This window comes from Canis lupus, chromosome 29 (assembly GCF_048164855.1).
Source record: "Canis lupus baileyi chromosome 29, mCanLup2.hap1, whole genome shotgun sequence".
NCBI classification, from domain to species: Eukaryota; Metazoa; Chordata; class Mammalia; order Carnivora; family Canidae; genus Canis; species Canis lupus.
The window spans coordinates 19,135,480-19,148,572 of NC_132866.1; the positions used below are offsets into that span (position 1 = coordinate 19,135,480).

The window sequence follows — 13,093 nt, forward strand, 5'->3', positions numbered from 1 at the left end:
GCTGAAACCTTCCAGATGAGCCCTGAACTTGTCACAGCCCGGCCCTGTCAGAGCAGCTCTGATCCTTCTCGACATTGCTTTCCAGAGTCTCCATCCCTTCTCACCTGACTCCTTCCACCTGGACACCCTCTGTTTGGCCAATTCACTTCTGCCTTCAAGCACTACTCAGTAATCTTTCCCTTCTATACACAACCAAGTCACACTGCCAGGACTTCTCAAAGCTCCCGTACTTATGCAGTCATGTTGAAGTCTTGTATAATTTCCACAAAAATAGGCTGTCTCTTCAGTTACATAGCAAACTGTCCCCAAGTGAGGACCAAGCTCCTTGCACCACATCTTACGTGGAGAAGACCCTTTATCACCATTTGCTGAAAGAATCTTCCTAAGAGCACCGTGGAACATACTCAACACTGCTTCCCAGCGCCAGAGACCCTCTCTGTGGCTGGGAGGCTGGCCAGACCAATGGCTCTGAAACCAGGCCCTCTAGCCCCAAACCACCCGGGACCCCACTCCAAATCTACTGAAGGAAATCTCTGATCAGAAGAACCTGAAAACTCCCCTGATCATTCTCTGATGCAGTAACTGGGAGACACTGGTTTAAATTATTCCAAGTTCCCTTCTGCATAGAAGATGCTAATTCTGGAGAAGTCTTCTGTAGAACAACCCAGAAAATACTTCTTCCAAGGTCTGCAGGAAGAAAAAACTCACTATTTACTATTCCTTCAGATTCACTCTTTCCCATTCATTCCATGTATTTGTGGGGCACCTGTTATGTGAAAGGGCCCCGAGGATTAGAGACTCTGCCACAAGTGTATAGGGAGACATGATCGCCAGCATGAGGAAATATTCAGGAGAGGAGATGAGAAATAAATCTCCTCTTTGTCTCCCTTCACCCTCCACTTTGCCTGGTGGGCTAAAGGTAAAGGTCGAGAGAAAAGACCAATCAAACCCCACACACACAACACCCCGCTCTGCAAGCCCTGGTGGGAGCCCAAGTGGTGGCCCCTCTGACCCAGAGATGCATATGGATCTGGTGTTTTGCCGTCTACCTCCCTGGGAGGCACTTCCCCCTCCTCCACCCTTGCTCTGAGTGGACACAGGCCCGGCCTGTCACAGGCTGGCCTTCCCTGGCCACAGAGATTGGTTCAGGGAAGGACATGTGTCCCAAACTAGCCCAATAACAGGGCCTCTCAGGACTTCTGAGGAAGCTACTCTGGAAAAACTCTGGCTCTCTCCGGGAAAGAAACAGGAGGATGAGAAGCCAGAATTGGTGAAGTCAATGAAGCCATGACGCCACCTAGAGGATGGAATTGGGGCTGTCAGGGGCCGTCCCAAGGAGACCCCCCAAAATAAAGCAAAGCCAACAGAAGGTGAAGTGGAGAAGAGCCAAGTCCTAATGATATCACTTAGGCTCTGAGTCCAGCTGTACCCGCAGCCAGGGCTACTCCTGGACTTTTCGTTTACAGGAGCCAATAAATTCCTGGTTTTTATTTTAGTTGATAAGTTGAGACAATTTTCTGCCACTTGCTGGGAGAAAGTCCCAGCTGATTCATGTCAACATAGGGCCCATGTGCACGCATTACTATGTAATTGAAGTACTACATTTGGAGATGCTTTCACAGAGAGCCATTGTGACAGCTTGGGAGCAGAAAATCCTTTCTAAAAGGCAGAAAACGACGTGTTCTAGATCCCTGCTACTCAAGTGTGCTGTGAGAACTGGCAACACCTCCTGGGAGCTTGTTGGAAAGGCAGAAATACAGCCCTGCCCCAGGGAACCAGAAACTTTAACAGGACCTGCCAGGGATCTGTATGCACATTAAAGTCTGAGAAGTTCTGTTAGACTATTATCTGCTGCTTACCAGCTGGGTGACTAAATGCAAATTACCTGATTTCTCACGTGGACAATGGAGATCAGACTCATACAACATAGAGATGCAGACATACGCAAAACCAAAACAGGTCTAGGTTTTAATCATGGCTTTCCCAATACCTACAACCTTCTGCAAATCACTGAACTTCTATGAGCCTCCATTTCCTTATCTGTAAAACCAAGATCATGAACACCTGTCTGACAGTACTGATGTCAGGATTACAGTAGATAACGTATGGGAAGTGTCTGGTGCATGACTTGACCCAGAGCGCGAGGACTCAATTAAAGGTACCCATTCTTGGGCAGCCTGGGTGGCTCAGCGGTTTAGCGCCGCCTTCAGCCCAGGGTGTGATCCTGGAGTCCTGGGATCAAGTCCCATGTCAGGCTCCCTGCATGGAGCCTGCTTCTCCCTCTGCCTGTGTCTCTGTCCCTCTCTCTCTCTCATGAATAAATAAAAATCTTTTTTTTTAAAAGGTACCTATTCTTGTTATAATTGTTGTACTGTCATAATTACTGTTATTATCCACCCAGTACACCTCACAGGGGAAGGTGACTGCAAGACTCAAAGAGATAGTGCATGAAAAAAAGGAGTGATTAAAACCAAGGAACTCAAGGTAGAGTCCTTTACTGATCTGGTAAACTGAGGTTCACACAGTTGAAGCACCTTGTCGAAGCTCATCAGAGCAGGGAGAGGTAAAAGCTAGGTAGCACCAGTACCCTCCAATCCGGAACAGGTCACATGGTTGTCGATGGTTCTATTTTCCCATTCTTCCTCACACCAGACTGTGAGCTCCTCCACCAGCTTTCTAGGTCTCTAGCCATGGTGCCTAGCCCAGTTCCTGCCCACAGTGGGTGCTCAGTGAACACTTGCTGAATGCAGACCTTGACTACATGACCTCATTAGACCCTGGTGTTTGCACCACCCCAAACTATATCCCGCAGTAAGGTACTACAGGGCCTTAGTACCTTCATTTAAAAGCTGAGTACTGCTGCTAATCCTAATAAGAATCTTACAACATCTCATTTTGAGACCAGAGATCCACTGGGAATTTACTTATTTTTTTAAAAGATTTTATTTATTTATTCATGAGAGTCACACAGAGAGAGACAGAGACAGAGGCAGAGGGAGAAGCAGGCTCCATGCAGGGAGCCCAATGTGGGACTCGATCCTGGGACTGCGGGATCACGCCCTCAACCACTGAGCTGAAAGCAGATACTCAACCACTGAGCCCCCCCACGCGCCCCTCCACTGGGAATTTAAAGCAGAAATTCCATTGTAGCCTCCAGGGGGGAATCCAGGAGAATAGAAACTTTGTGTATGGGATGGGATCTTTCATTTGTCTGAGAAAAGCAACTTGCTTTCATTCCCCAGGGGGAAAAAATGCCAGGTTCTGCTAGAATTGTTGGCAAAGGAACTTCAGAAGCAATAATGCAAGCAAAACAGAATCAAGACTTTGGCAACCGGCAGCAGGTTGACACATTACACTCTATGTCTGTAGACTTGTCAGAATGCCGCTCCTAGCTAGCAACAACCACTGAGCCTGCCTTTGTCTTCTGCCTTCAACGTCGAAGGCAGATTAAAGGCTGTGGGTCATGAATAAAATGGATCTTAAATAAATGTGGAATAAGCTAAAGCAAACTGGAAGGTCGGCTATTAAAATGGGACAGTAGAAAGCACAAAATAAGACACAGATTTAAGTACAAATATAACAATTTAATTACAATATATCTAAATGAGGACACTTAGGTGGCTCAGCGGTTGAGCGTCTGCCTTTGGCTCAGGGATTGATCCTAGGGTCTGGGGATGGAGTCCTGCATCAGGCTCACTGCAGGGGCCCTGCCTCTCCCTCTGCCTATGTCTCTTCTCTTCTTTTATGAATAAATAAATAAAACCTTTTTAAAAAGCAATATACTTTTATTGGATTAAGTACTCCAGATAAGTGAACTCCTTGCAAACCATTAAGATGACACAATCTAAAGAAAAGCATGGACATTAAAAAGAAACTTTCCACCACAGAAGATCCAAATGGAATAGCCAATGAACATAGGACAAAGGGCTCAACCTCAATTAGTAATCAGGAAAATAAAAAATAAAACCATGATAAATCATGATACTATCCCAGGTAGGCAAAAATTAAAGAAAAAATGTTAGCAAGAATGCAGACCACTGAAAACTCTTACACTAGTAATAATGTAAATCTGGGACAGCTACCTTTGATAAGAACCTGCTACGATTATCAGTAAAGCATGCCTTGAGATCCAGTGATTTCACTCCTAGTTATGTATGTGCCCCAAGTTACACTCTCATGTACACATGTACCAAGATACCACATTCAGGAATGTTCACAGTAATTTGTTCCTAATACCCTAAAACTGGAAACAGCCTAAATGTCCATCAACAGTGGAACGTATAAATAAATTTTGGAAGCATACATACATAAATAAATTTATGTAACAGTGAAAATAGACAGACACACCCAGCATGGATGGCAGATGTTGAATGAAAGAACACAAAGAGTATAATTCCATTCATGTAAAATTCAAAAATAGGCAAAAATGATGATGTTAAGAGAGGCACAGCTGGGTTGTGGAACTATACAGAAAAGAAAAGAAGTGATCATCCTCAAAGTCAGGAGAGGGGAGAGGGAGGGACTCAGAGGAGCTTCTGGGTGTGGCTGATGTCCTAGTTCTTGACTTTGGGGGTGGTTTTATGGGATTTCAACCATTACTACTTTTAAAAAATTTTATTTTTTTGGAGATTTTATTTATTTATTTGAGAGAGATAAAGAGGAGGGAAGCAGAGGGTGAGGGACAAGCAGGCTCTATGCTGAGCACAGAAGCCCAATGAAGGGCTCAAGATCATGACCTGAGTCAAGGTCCAGAGTTAGAGGCCTAACCTACCTAGCCACCCAGGTGCTCCCATTACTTTTTTTTTTTATGATAGTTACACAGAGAAACAGAGAGAGAGGCAGAAACATAGGCAGAGGGAGAAGCAGGCTCCATGATTCGATCCCGGGTCTCCAGGATCACACCCTGGGCCAAAGGCAGGCGCTAAACCGCTGCGCCACCCAGGGATCCCGGTGCTCCCATTACTATGTTTCAAGTATACAATACAAGGCAGCCCCGGTGGCGCAGCGGTTTAGCGCCGCCTGCAGCCCAGGGTGTGATCCTGGAGACTCTGGATGGGGTCCCACGTCGGGCTCCCTGCATGGAGCCTGATTGTCCCTCTGCCTGTGTCTCCGCCTCTCTGTGTCTCTATGAATAAATAAATAAAAATATTTTTTAAAAAAGTATACAATACATAACTAGTCATCTTTCTGAATGTATGTTATATTTCACAATAAAAGAAGGGAGGAAAAGAAAGAAAAAATAAGAGAGAAATGTAGAACAAGCTAAAACAGAAACAAAAGCTGTTTGGAATGATCTGAATTCATCCCTGACAGTCATTCTGACAGTGGCCAATGCAGTCATGTGCTGTTTAGAAGGGGCTTCAGATGTGATTATAGAGGACAGAGGAGTGAATAAGAGACCAAGATGGGGTGGTAGTGAGAAAGGAAGAAAAAGTTACTGAAGATCTCTCTGGGTAGAGAAGGAGGTTATATTCAGGGGTTTATGCTTGGAGCTCCCACCTCTGAAATGCAACCTTATGTCCCTTCTTTCTTCATCTTTCAAAAGAGTTCCCTTGTAAAATCCTCCTTGGGTCCAGGGTAACTAGTTATCCTGTCTCCAGCATCCCTTTGCATTTTGCATTTTCCTCAATAAGCATTTTTCTTGATATGTTATAATGGTTGGCCTCCCCATGTGATATCGCCCAAGGCAGTGGGTAATTTTTATATTTTTTTCTGTCCTCGCCTTCCTGCCAGCACTTAGGTCAGTGCCCCACAAAGACACACTCAGCCGCTGCTTGTTGAATAACTGAACAATGAGAGAATGCTTTACCTTCAACTGTAATTCCTTGTATCTCTTGGACATCCGAATGAGCAACTTCTCACCATTGATCACAGCAGACTTTTCTTGGTAATACTGGACCATGGCCTGGGCAGCTTCTGTGTAAGCCATCTCTAAAAAGGCCTAGGGAAAAATGGAAGGATGGAAGCTGAAGTTGACTTGGTCTTTTTTTTTTTTTTTTTTTTTAGGTGGGGAGGGGCAGAGGAGTGGGATAGAGAGAATCCCGAGCAGGCTCCACGTGGGGCAGATCATGACCTGAGCTGAAATCAAGAGTCAGGTGCTTAATCAGTTGAGCCACCCAGGTACTCCTGACTTGAATAATCTTAAACAAAATTCAGCCATAGGGGGCACCTGCGTGGTTCTGTGGTTGAGGATCTGCCTTTGGCTCAGGTCATGATCCTGAGGTCCTGGGATTGAGTCCTGCATCGGGCTCCCCATAGGGAGCCTGCTTCTCCCTCTGCCTCTCTCTGTGTCTCTCAATAGATAAATAAAAATCTTAAAAAAAAAAATTCAGTACTAGGTATAATTCCATGTCTATGAAGTTCAAGAATAGACAAAATGAATCAATGCTGATAAAAATTAGAGCTGAGTTTCCCTTTGGGGTGGAGGTGGAATTCTGACTGGGAGAGACATGAGGAAATGTGTGAGGTTCTGGAAATGTTCTCTCTCCTGACCTTTTTGATAATTACATGGGTGTACACATGTAGAAAATTAATGGAGTTGTACACTTAAGACTAGTACACTTTGGAGTATTTTATACCTCAATAAAAAGAAAAAAGATCAGTACAAGAAGTTGTCTTTGATCCCATCTGTTCAAAGAGACCTATTTATTAATTTCACCCGAAGAGCTCATTATATAAGATGGTCCCTCTCCTGATTCCCCTGGGTACCAGTGATTCTTAAATTATGTATATCCAGCCTGGGCTACGTCATGCCACAGAAGCCCCCCTGGGATGGGAAGTTCCATTAACCCACAGGCCCTGAGGAGAGGTAGGGGAGAGAGTGAGTCTTCTCTACAAGTGACCTTGGCCTGATTCCTGCAAAATGTGCTATTTTGTCATGATGAGGGCAGGAGACAGAGACACAGCCAAGGGTATCTGAGCTCTCACTTTCTTTGCAAAGAAGGAAAAATACTAAAAACTCAGGGTCTGAAAGAAGGTCATAGCTTCTTGCTTTGACCTTAGCTTTTTGAGTTAGTGAGAGAAGAAAACCCTCAACTATAGCTCGATAGCATTTTTCCTCTTTAACTGTTCTAATGAAACAGAAAAAGAATGGGCTTTTGCATTCAGTCAGTTTCTTTCTTTCTTTTTTTTTTTTTATTCAGTCAGTTTCTAAATAGACTGTTTTGACTGACCTGCTAGTTTATCCCAATAGTGGCTTTGTTACCATTTCTTAGATTTGTTTGCTTTGCACAAGACAGCACACTGATCTGGTCCCTCAGTGTTGAAAAGGAAAGGTGATATGTGACAAAAGAGCCCTCACTGTGAGCCGCTACACTCCCAGTTTCTTGAACCAAGTCGGCTAACCAAGCTCATCCTCCCTCCTTCCCACACATCTGTTTCTGAATTTCAGAGATGTTTTTCCCTGCTGTCACCATCTATGGCAGATGTGTGGGAGATGAAGAAGTCAAGATTCTTTAGGGTTTTATTTCAGATCCTGCCACCCAGCTTTCTAAGTGCCTTTTTCTTGATGCAAACATTTTAGCACCTCCAGCTCTCAACTGTCAAATGGGAATAATACTAAATCAGTGAATCTCATTGCATTAATGTTGCAAGCTGAATCATGTGCATTTACCCAAAACAGAATTCTGAGCAGTTGGAACAAAGGGACTGAGTAGTCTAAGCCCAAGTGGATGGAGGAAGACTGCTGATCATCTGATGTGGCTCAGAGTCTCTAAAGTTCATATGTTAATTAAGAAAAGAACTTCCTGGGGCACCTAGGTGGCTTAGTCAGTTGAGTGCCCAACTCCTGATTTTGGTTTGGGTCATGATCTCGGAGTGATGGGATCAAGCCCCGCATCAGGCTGGGTAGAGTCTGTTTAAGATTCTCTCTCTCCCCCTCCCCTTCTCTTCTGCACCTCCCCCTGCTCGCTCACTAAATAAATAAATAAAACCTTTAAAAAGAAAAAAGAAAAGAACTTCTTCTATGTCTGCTCCTTTGGTCCATAAAGTAAATATATTTATTAACAATAAAACAAAATATTCTCATTCCCAGCCATTTTTCTTTTCTTTTCTTTTTTTTCTTTAACCCGGCCATTTTTCTAATATAAACTCCTCCTTTGACTTTAGAAGCGAAGACAGCCATATTAACCCGCAAGTTCTGACTTAACCCCCATGGGTTAAGGGTTCTTCGTCCTTTAGACTTACCAGGCACCCATCCATTCCCACCCACTCTTCTGCTACAAGACCCAAGGGCCTCAGATATTAACACCAAAGATCTGTGAAAACACCTGTTCACAGTCAGTTGCTGGCTCGCTCTAAATCCAGGCCCTCAGATTTGAACAAGCTTAGATGGTAAGACTGTAGCCTTAGCTCAGGGAGTTCATAACAGTGAAAAGACTCAAGCCCATGGATTTCTATTTTGGGGGCCAGTTAGCTTTTCTATGTTAATGAATACCTCATTCCAAAATATCTCTTTACTTCCAGGCAACTCACAAAAATCTGTACCCATCACAAGGAGGTTAAGGTGAGACAAGAGTAAACAAAACACCACCACCACCAAAAGCCTCTGTGCTGTTCCAACAAGAGGCCAGCTGTGCATTACTTCTTTAAGACCAGCTTCTTTAAAAAAAATATATATATATATAATTGCCCTCCACCAATGTGTGGTCTCTCTGGTGCCTACTGGTGTGAAAGTGCCCAGACCTACCTGATTAGTAGACTTCATGAGGATGTAATTAGTGACCTTTCCAAAGGGCAGCCCCAGGTTAATGACGTCATTCTCCGTGCAGCTTCCTTCGGGGAGGTTACAGATGTGTACCACTCGGCCAGCACCCGGTCTCCGCTGTGCAAACTAACGGGAACAAAGAGCAGGGGCTGGTCTTCAAAATACACATCCCTCTGGCCTTTGGTTCCAGATGTTCCTAGGGGCTACCTTCCCCCCATTAATGACTACAAAAGGATAACTTCTGAAATTAATGCTGAAAACAAATCCATTCATTCACAGATGCACATAAAATACCAATTTTATACCACCCTCTTCCAGCAAAGATTTGCAACATTTTAATGAGTAATCACATTATCCAGGACTGTCAGAATATGAACATGTGGGCTAATCCATGTGTCACTGGTGGGAGATTGTACAGTTACCATTTCTTGAGAATATACTTTAGCAGTATTTAATAAAACTTAAAGCACAGGGAGCCCAGATCTTGCGATCCCACTTTTGGAAATCTATCCCACAGAAATAAATGCACCAATATATCGACACTTATGTACAAGGACACTGCAGTTATTTATAAGGTGGCAAAAAATTCTGGGAACACCTTCGATGTCCAAGAACAGGGAAATGTTTGGGTAAACGATGGTTCAAGCATTCAGTGGGAGACTACAGAGCATTAAAAGGCAAAGGTAAATGAACTGATAAGGAATAATTTTGAAGATAGTTAAGTAATTAAGTAAAACAAAACAAAACAAAAACAAGCTGCCGGACAGTGCATGTAGTACAATGCCATTTTTGTAAGACAAAACAAAAAAAATCAAAATATATAAGAAAGAGATGAAGCAAGTGTTGTAAAGTCTTGATAATTGTTGGAATTGGGGGATGAATATACAAGGTTTAAATTATACTAGTCTGTACTGTTCTGTACTAGTTTGAAATGTTTCACAATGAAAAATGTTTCACAATGAAAAAAGCACAAGGAATTCATGCTGCACAGAGAAAGGCAGGCAGGGGAGGATACCTATCAACTTGTCAACATTAGTTATCTTCAAAGACCAGAACTGGAAGGGAATAAGGGGAAAGATGTTTTTAATGTGTGTTTTTTTGTTTTATAGACCTCCTATTGTTTGATTACAGAAGAAAGAGCATGGCAAGGATGTGTGGGAACCTTATATATAGACATACATGGAAACACCCTGTGGTTTAGGGCAGTGGCTTTCACAACTTTGTTAGCCTTTTATCAAACACAAGCTTGGTCACCAGCCCAATATATTCCACAAATAAGAGGAGCTGCTCTAGACAAACCCTGGGGTCTAGCTCCCTGTCGTCACCACTAGCCAGCAGTCCCAAAGGCCCTTAGAGGGCCTTTGGAATTTGGAAGCCAAGACCCAGGCCTAATCAAAGCTCCGGGAGGGAAGAAGTGCGTCTGTTTGGTCTGTGCAAACCTTAATCAGCCCAGAGTCTCTGGGAGGTTCAAGAATTAGTAACCAGAAGCCAATCCAGCGTGGAAGAGAAGGATGCAATTTTCCAAACCTGAAACACGTTCTAATAGCATAGTGTACATTTGCATAATCACCATGATTATGATAAAAGATAAAGTGAACTTCAACATCTAATTACATTTGATGTGGGTCACATCCCTAGCAAGGGCTAATACTTGGGTAATTCTATCACAAAAAGCCTTCATTTGTCTCATCTGGGCTGAGGACAATTAGAGTCAATGAGAATTTCCTTTTATGGCTCAGCCCTGAATTGGAGAAACCCCAGTATCCCTTGCAGACCTCCCCTTGGCCATGTCCAGAGGTCAAGTGTTTTTGCAGAAGGAACGGGATTTAGCATAAGGCCGAGGCAGCTCCCAGAGCATTTCCATGGAGACATGGAGTGCAACTGGAACTCTCCACAAGTTATGAGACTTTGAGTTTGCACCCGCCTCACAAGGAGTGAACCCTTCTCCAGGGATGACAGGAGGAGGACCAGTAAGATGCAGGATCTTTGCCTCTCATTAGAGTCCACACAAAGACCACAGACCCAGTTGAGCTCTGAGGCAGGTCAAAATGGCAGGTCCTCAGAGTTTATTATCAACAGGCAGGCTGAGCCGGGTGCTCTGCCCGGCTTCCTCCAAGCAAGCATGTTTCTGCATGTGACTTTCCTGTGGTTGGCCTGGGCTAACTCGTGCTTAGACGACAGGGCAGACACACAGAACCACAGGGCCATTCTGGGTTGCACCCTGCTCCTTGTCTGTCCAGTTGCCTAGTGAGCAGCATGAAGACCATCACCTCTGTCCCTGTCTCCTCCAGGCTGAAAGAGCCACTCAAGAGGCTGGTACCTGAGCTGCTGGGCAGTGGAACCTGGCACCCTCTCAGCTGCCAGTCCCCAAAGAGCAAGAGGAATTCATGCTGCAGACATTGTTAGGTCCTAAAAGGAATAGGTCTCAATTAAGGTTTACACTCAAATTTTAAAAATACATTTCATGAGCACTTTCTTCTCCTGGGATTTTTAATCAGAAATAAAAGTTGAGAGGGGGCGCCTGGGTGGCTCGGTCAGCTAAGCATCTGTCTTCGCTCAGGTCATGATCCTGGGGTCCTGAGATGGAGCCCCATATTGGGCTCCCTGTTCAGTGAGGAGCCTGCTTCTCCCTCTTACTCTGCCTGCCACGTGTTCTCTCTCTCTTTCTATCAAATCAGTCAATAAATAAAATCTTTTAAAAAAATAAATAAAAGTTGGATTATATTGATTCCCTTAATATCACAATCATGAGACGTTTCGTATCCTCCCAGTTAATTATACTAATTTGGAGCTTCTCCACTGGTGATGTGCACAAGGGTCTGGATTTACTGACTCAGGATGGAGGCCAAAGACCTCCAGTGACCACCAGCAGCTTCTTCATTTCAACCAGTTTACTTCCACTTATTTTATGAAGTGACCATGAAATAAAAATCTTGAGGATTAAAAATTCTTGAGCCATCTCTGTGTTAATGGTTTGTTTGCATAGTGTCTGGCTTCAGAGCAAGTGAGAAACCCTATCTGGTTAGAAAAAAACAACATTTTTTTATGTCTTATGTTCTTTTGCAACTATTTGATTTAGGATACTTTGGTCTATGTTCTTTCCTACCACTGATCTAAAAATATCTTTTTGTAAAAACTCAAGTTCAAAACCATATTTGATTCATAATAGGTGTCCAGTTATATGTGTATGTATTCTAATCTATTCTTGAGACTATTTACATAAATGTGGCTATTATTTGCCTTATGCCCTATGGCAGATCCGAACAATGAGGCAGAAAAGGAGGGAGGAAGGAAAGAGGAAAGGGGAGAGGAAGAGACAATGAGGTTTTCAGGTGGACAGGTGGAGTAAAATTTGTCCACTGGGGGCAGAGATGACTGGCGTGCCTTTGAGGGTTCAGCATGATGACTCCCAGCCTGGGTTCTCCAATACGTCCTTGAGGGCCTTTGAAGGTAATAATATTTGAAGGGAGGGTCATGATTTTTGATATTTAAAAAACCTAGGTTGAGTCTCTAGTCTATCGATATGGTAACCCTAGTTAGATTTTTAAGCTGATGAGAAAGTCTGATTGGTATGTCAACCAGTGTCTTTGATTAATGAAAATGAGTAACTACTTAATTACTCATTAATATAAGTACTTTCTTTGGCAGATACAGTACTTTTCCGAACATGGAATGCAGGGTAGTGGCTGCTTGAGGTACGTAGGAGTCAATGATGAAGAGGATGGGCTGTAAGAAGTGTGGGGCTTCCTGATGGACCAGAAGACAGAGGACCTGGATCCGAGTCCCAGCTTGGCCACTGGCTGGATGCATGACAGGGACAAACTAATTTTCCTCTCCAAGCCTCAGTTTCCAAATCTCTGGAACAAGGGAGATAGCCTATGCATCAAGAGTCCTTTCCAGATGTGACATATCTGTGCTTGTGTGGCTCTAAGTTCTACAATTCCACTCCTCCCAGAAGACTTGCCCAACTAAACCCTAGGATCTGGGCAATAACCTTCCCCACTCGTGTTGGCATAAACAGGAAGACAGGACACCTGTGTCTTTCCCAATACCCGTCCCCGTGAACGGCACGTTTTTGTCTTCCCTCTCTATGTGATCAGCTAGACACATGAACATGAAGCATGTGTGTGTTAGGGGTGGTCTCATCTTTCAGGGCTAAAGATAAGCTCCAAGCAGTGAGTACCTTGCTGAAAAGCCCTGCCACTCCCTGAATGATTCTGTTGCCTGCAGCGTCTAGAAGAGTTGAGATGATATACTGAGATGAACTAAAGATGTAGGCAGATCTCCAGGTACCAATGCCAGGGCAGTGAGAGCATCAGACAGACCTGGATCTGTGTCTACTCCCCAGTGACCAACCCTGGGGCAATTTCTGAATTTCTCCAAGCCTGA

The 13,093-nt window shown here is 43.9% G+C and overlaps 1 protein-coding gene across 4 annotated transcripts in view; it reads right to left on the bottom strand.

The window, feature by feature from the left end:
• Positions 1-13,093, bottom strand: part of RBM20 (RNA binding motif protein 20) — a 191,509-nt gene that overhangs the window by 26,749 nt on the left and 151,667 nt on the right. For all 4 annotated transcript variants that reach the window (XM_072805351.1, XM_072805355.1, XM_072805352.1 and 1 more), the window contains exons 6-7: positions 8,687-8,830; positions 5,810-5,941 (exon numbers count right to left, since the gene is read on the bottom strand). In XM_072805351.1, coding sequence (XP_072661452.1) covers positions 5,810-5,941; positions 8,687-8,830 — 276 coding nt within the window. The remainder of the gene's footprint in view (positions 1-5,809; positions 5,942-8,686; positions 8,831-13,093) is intronic.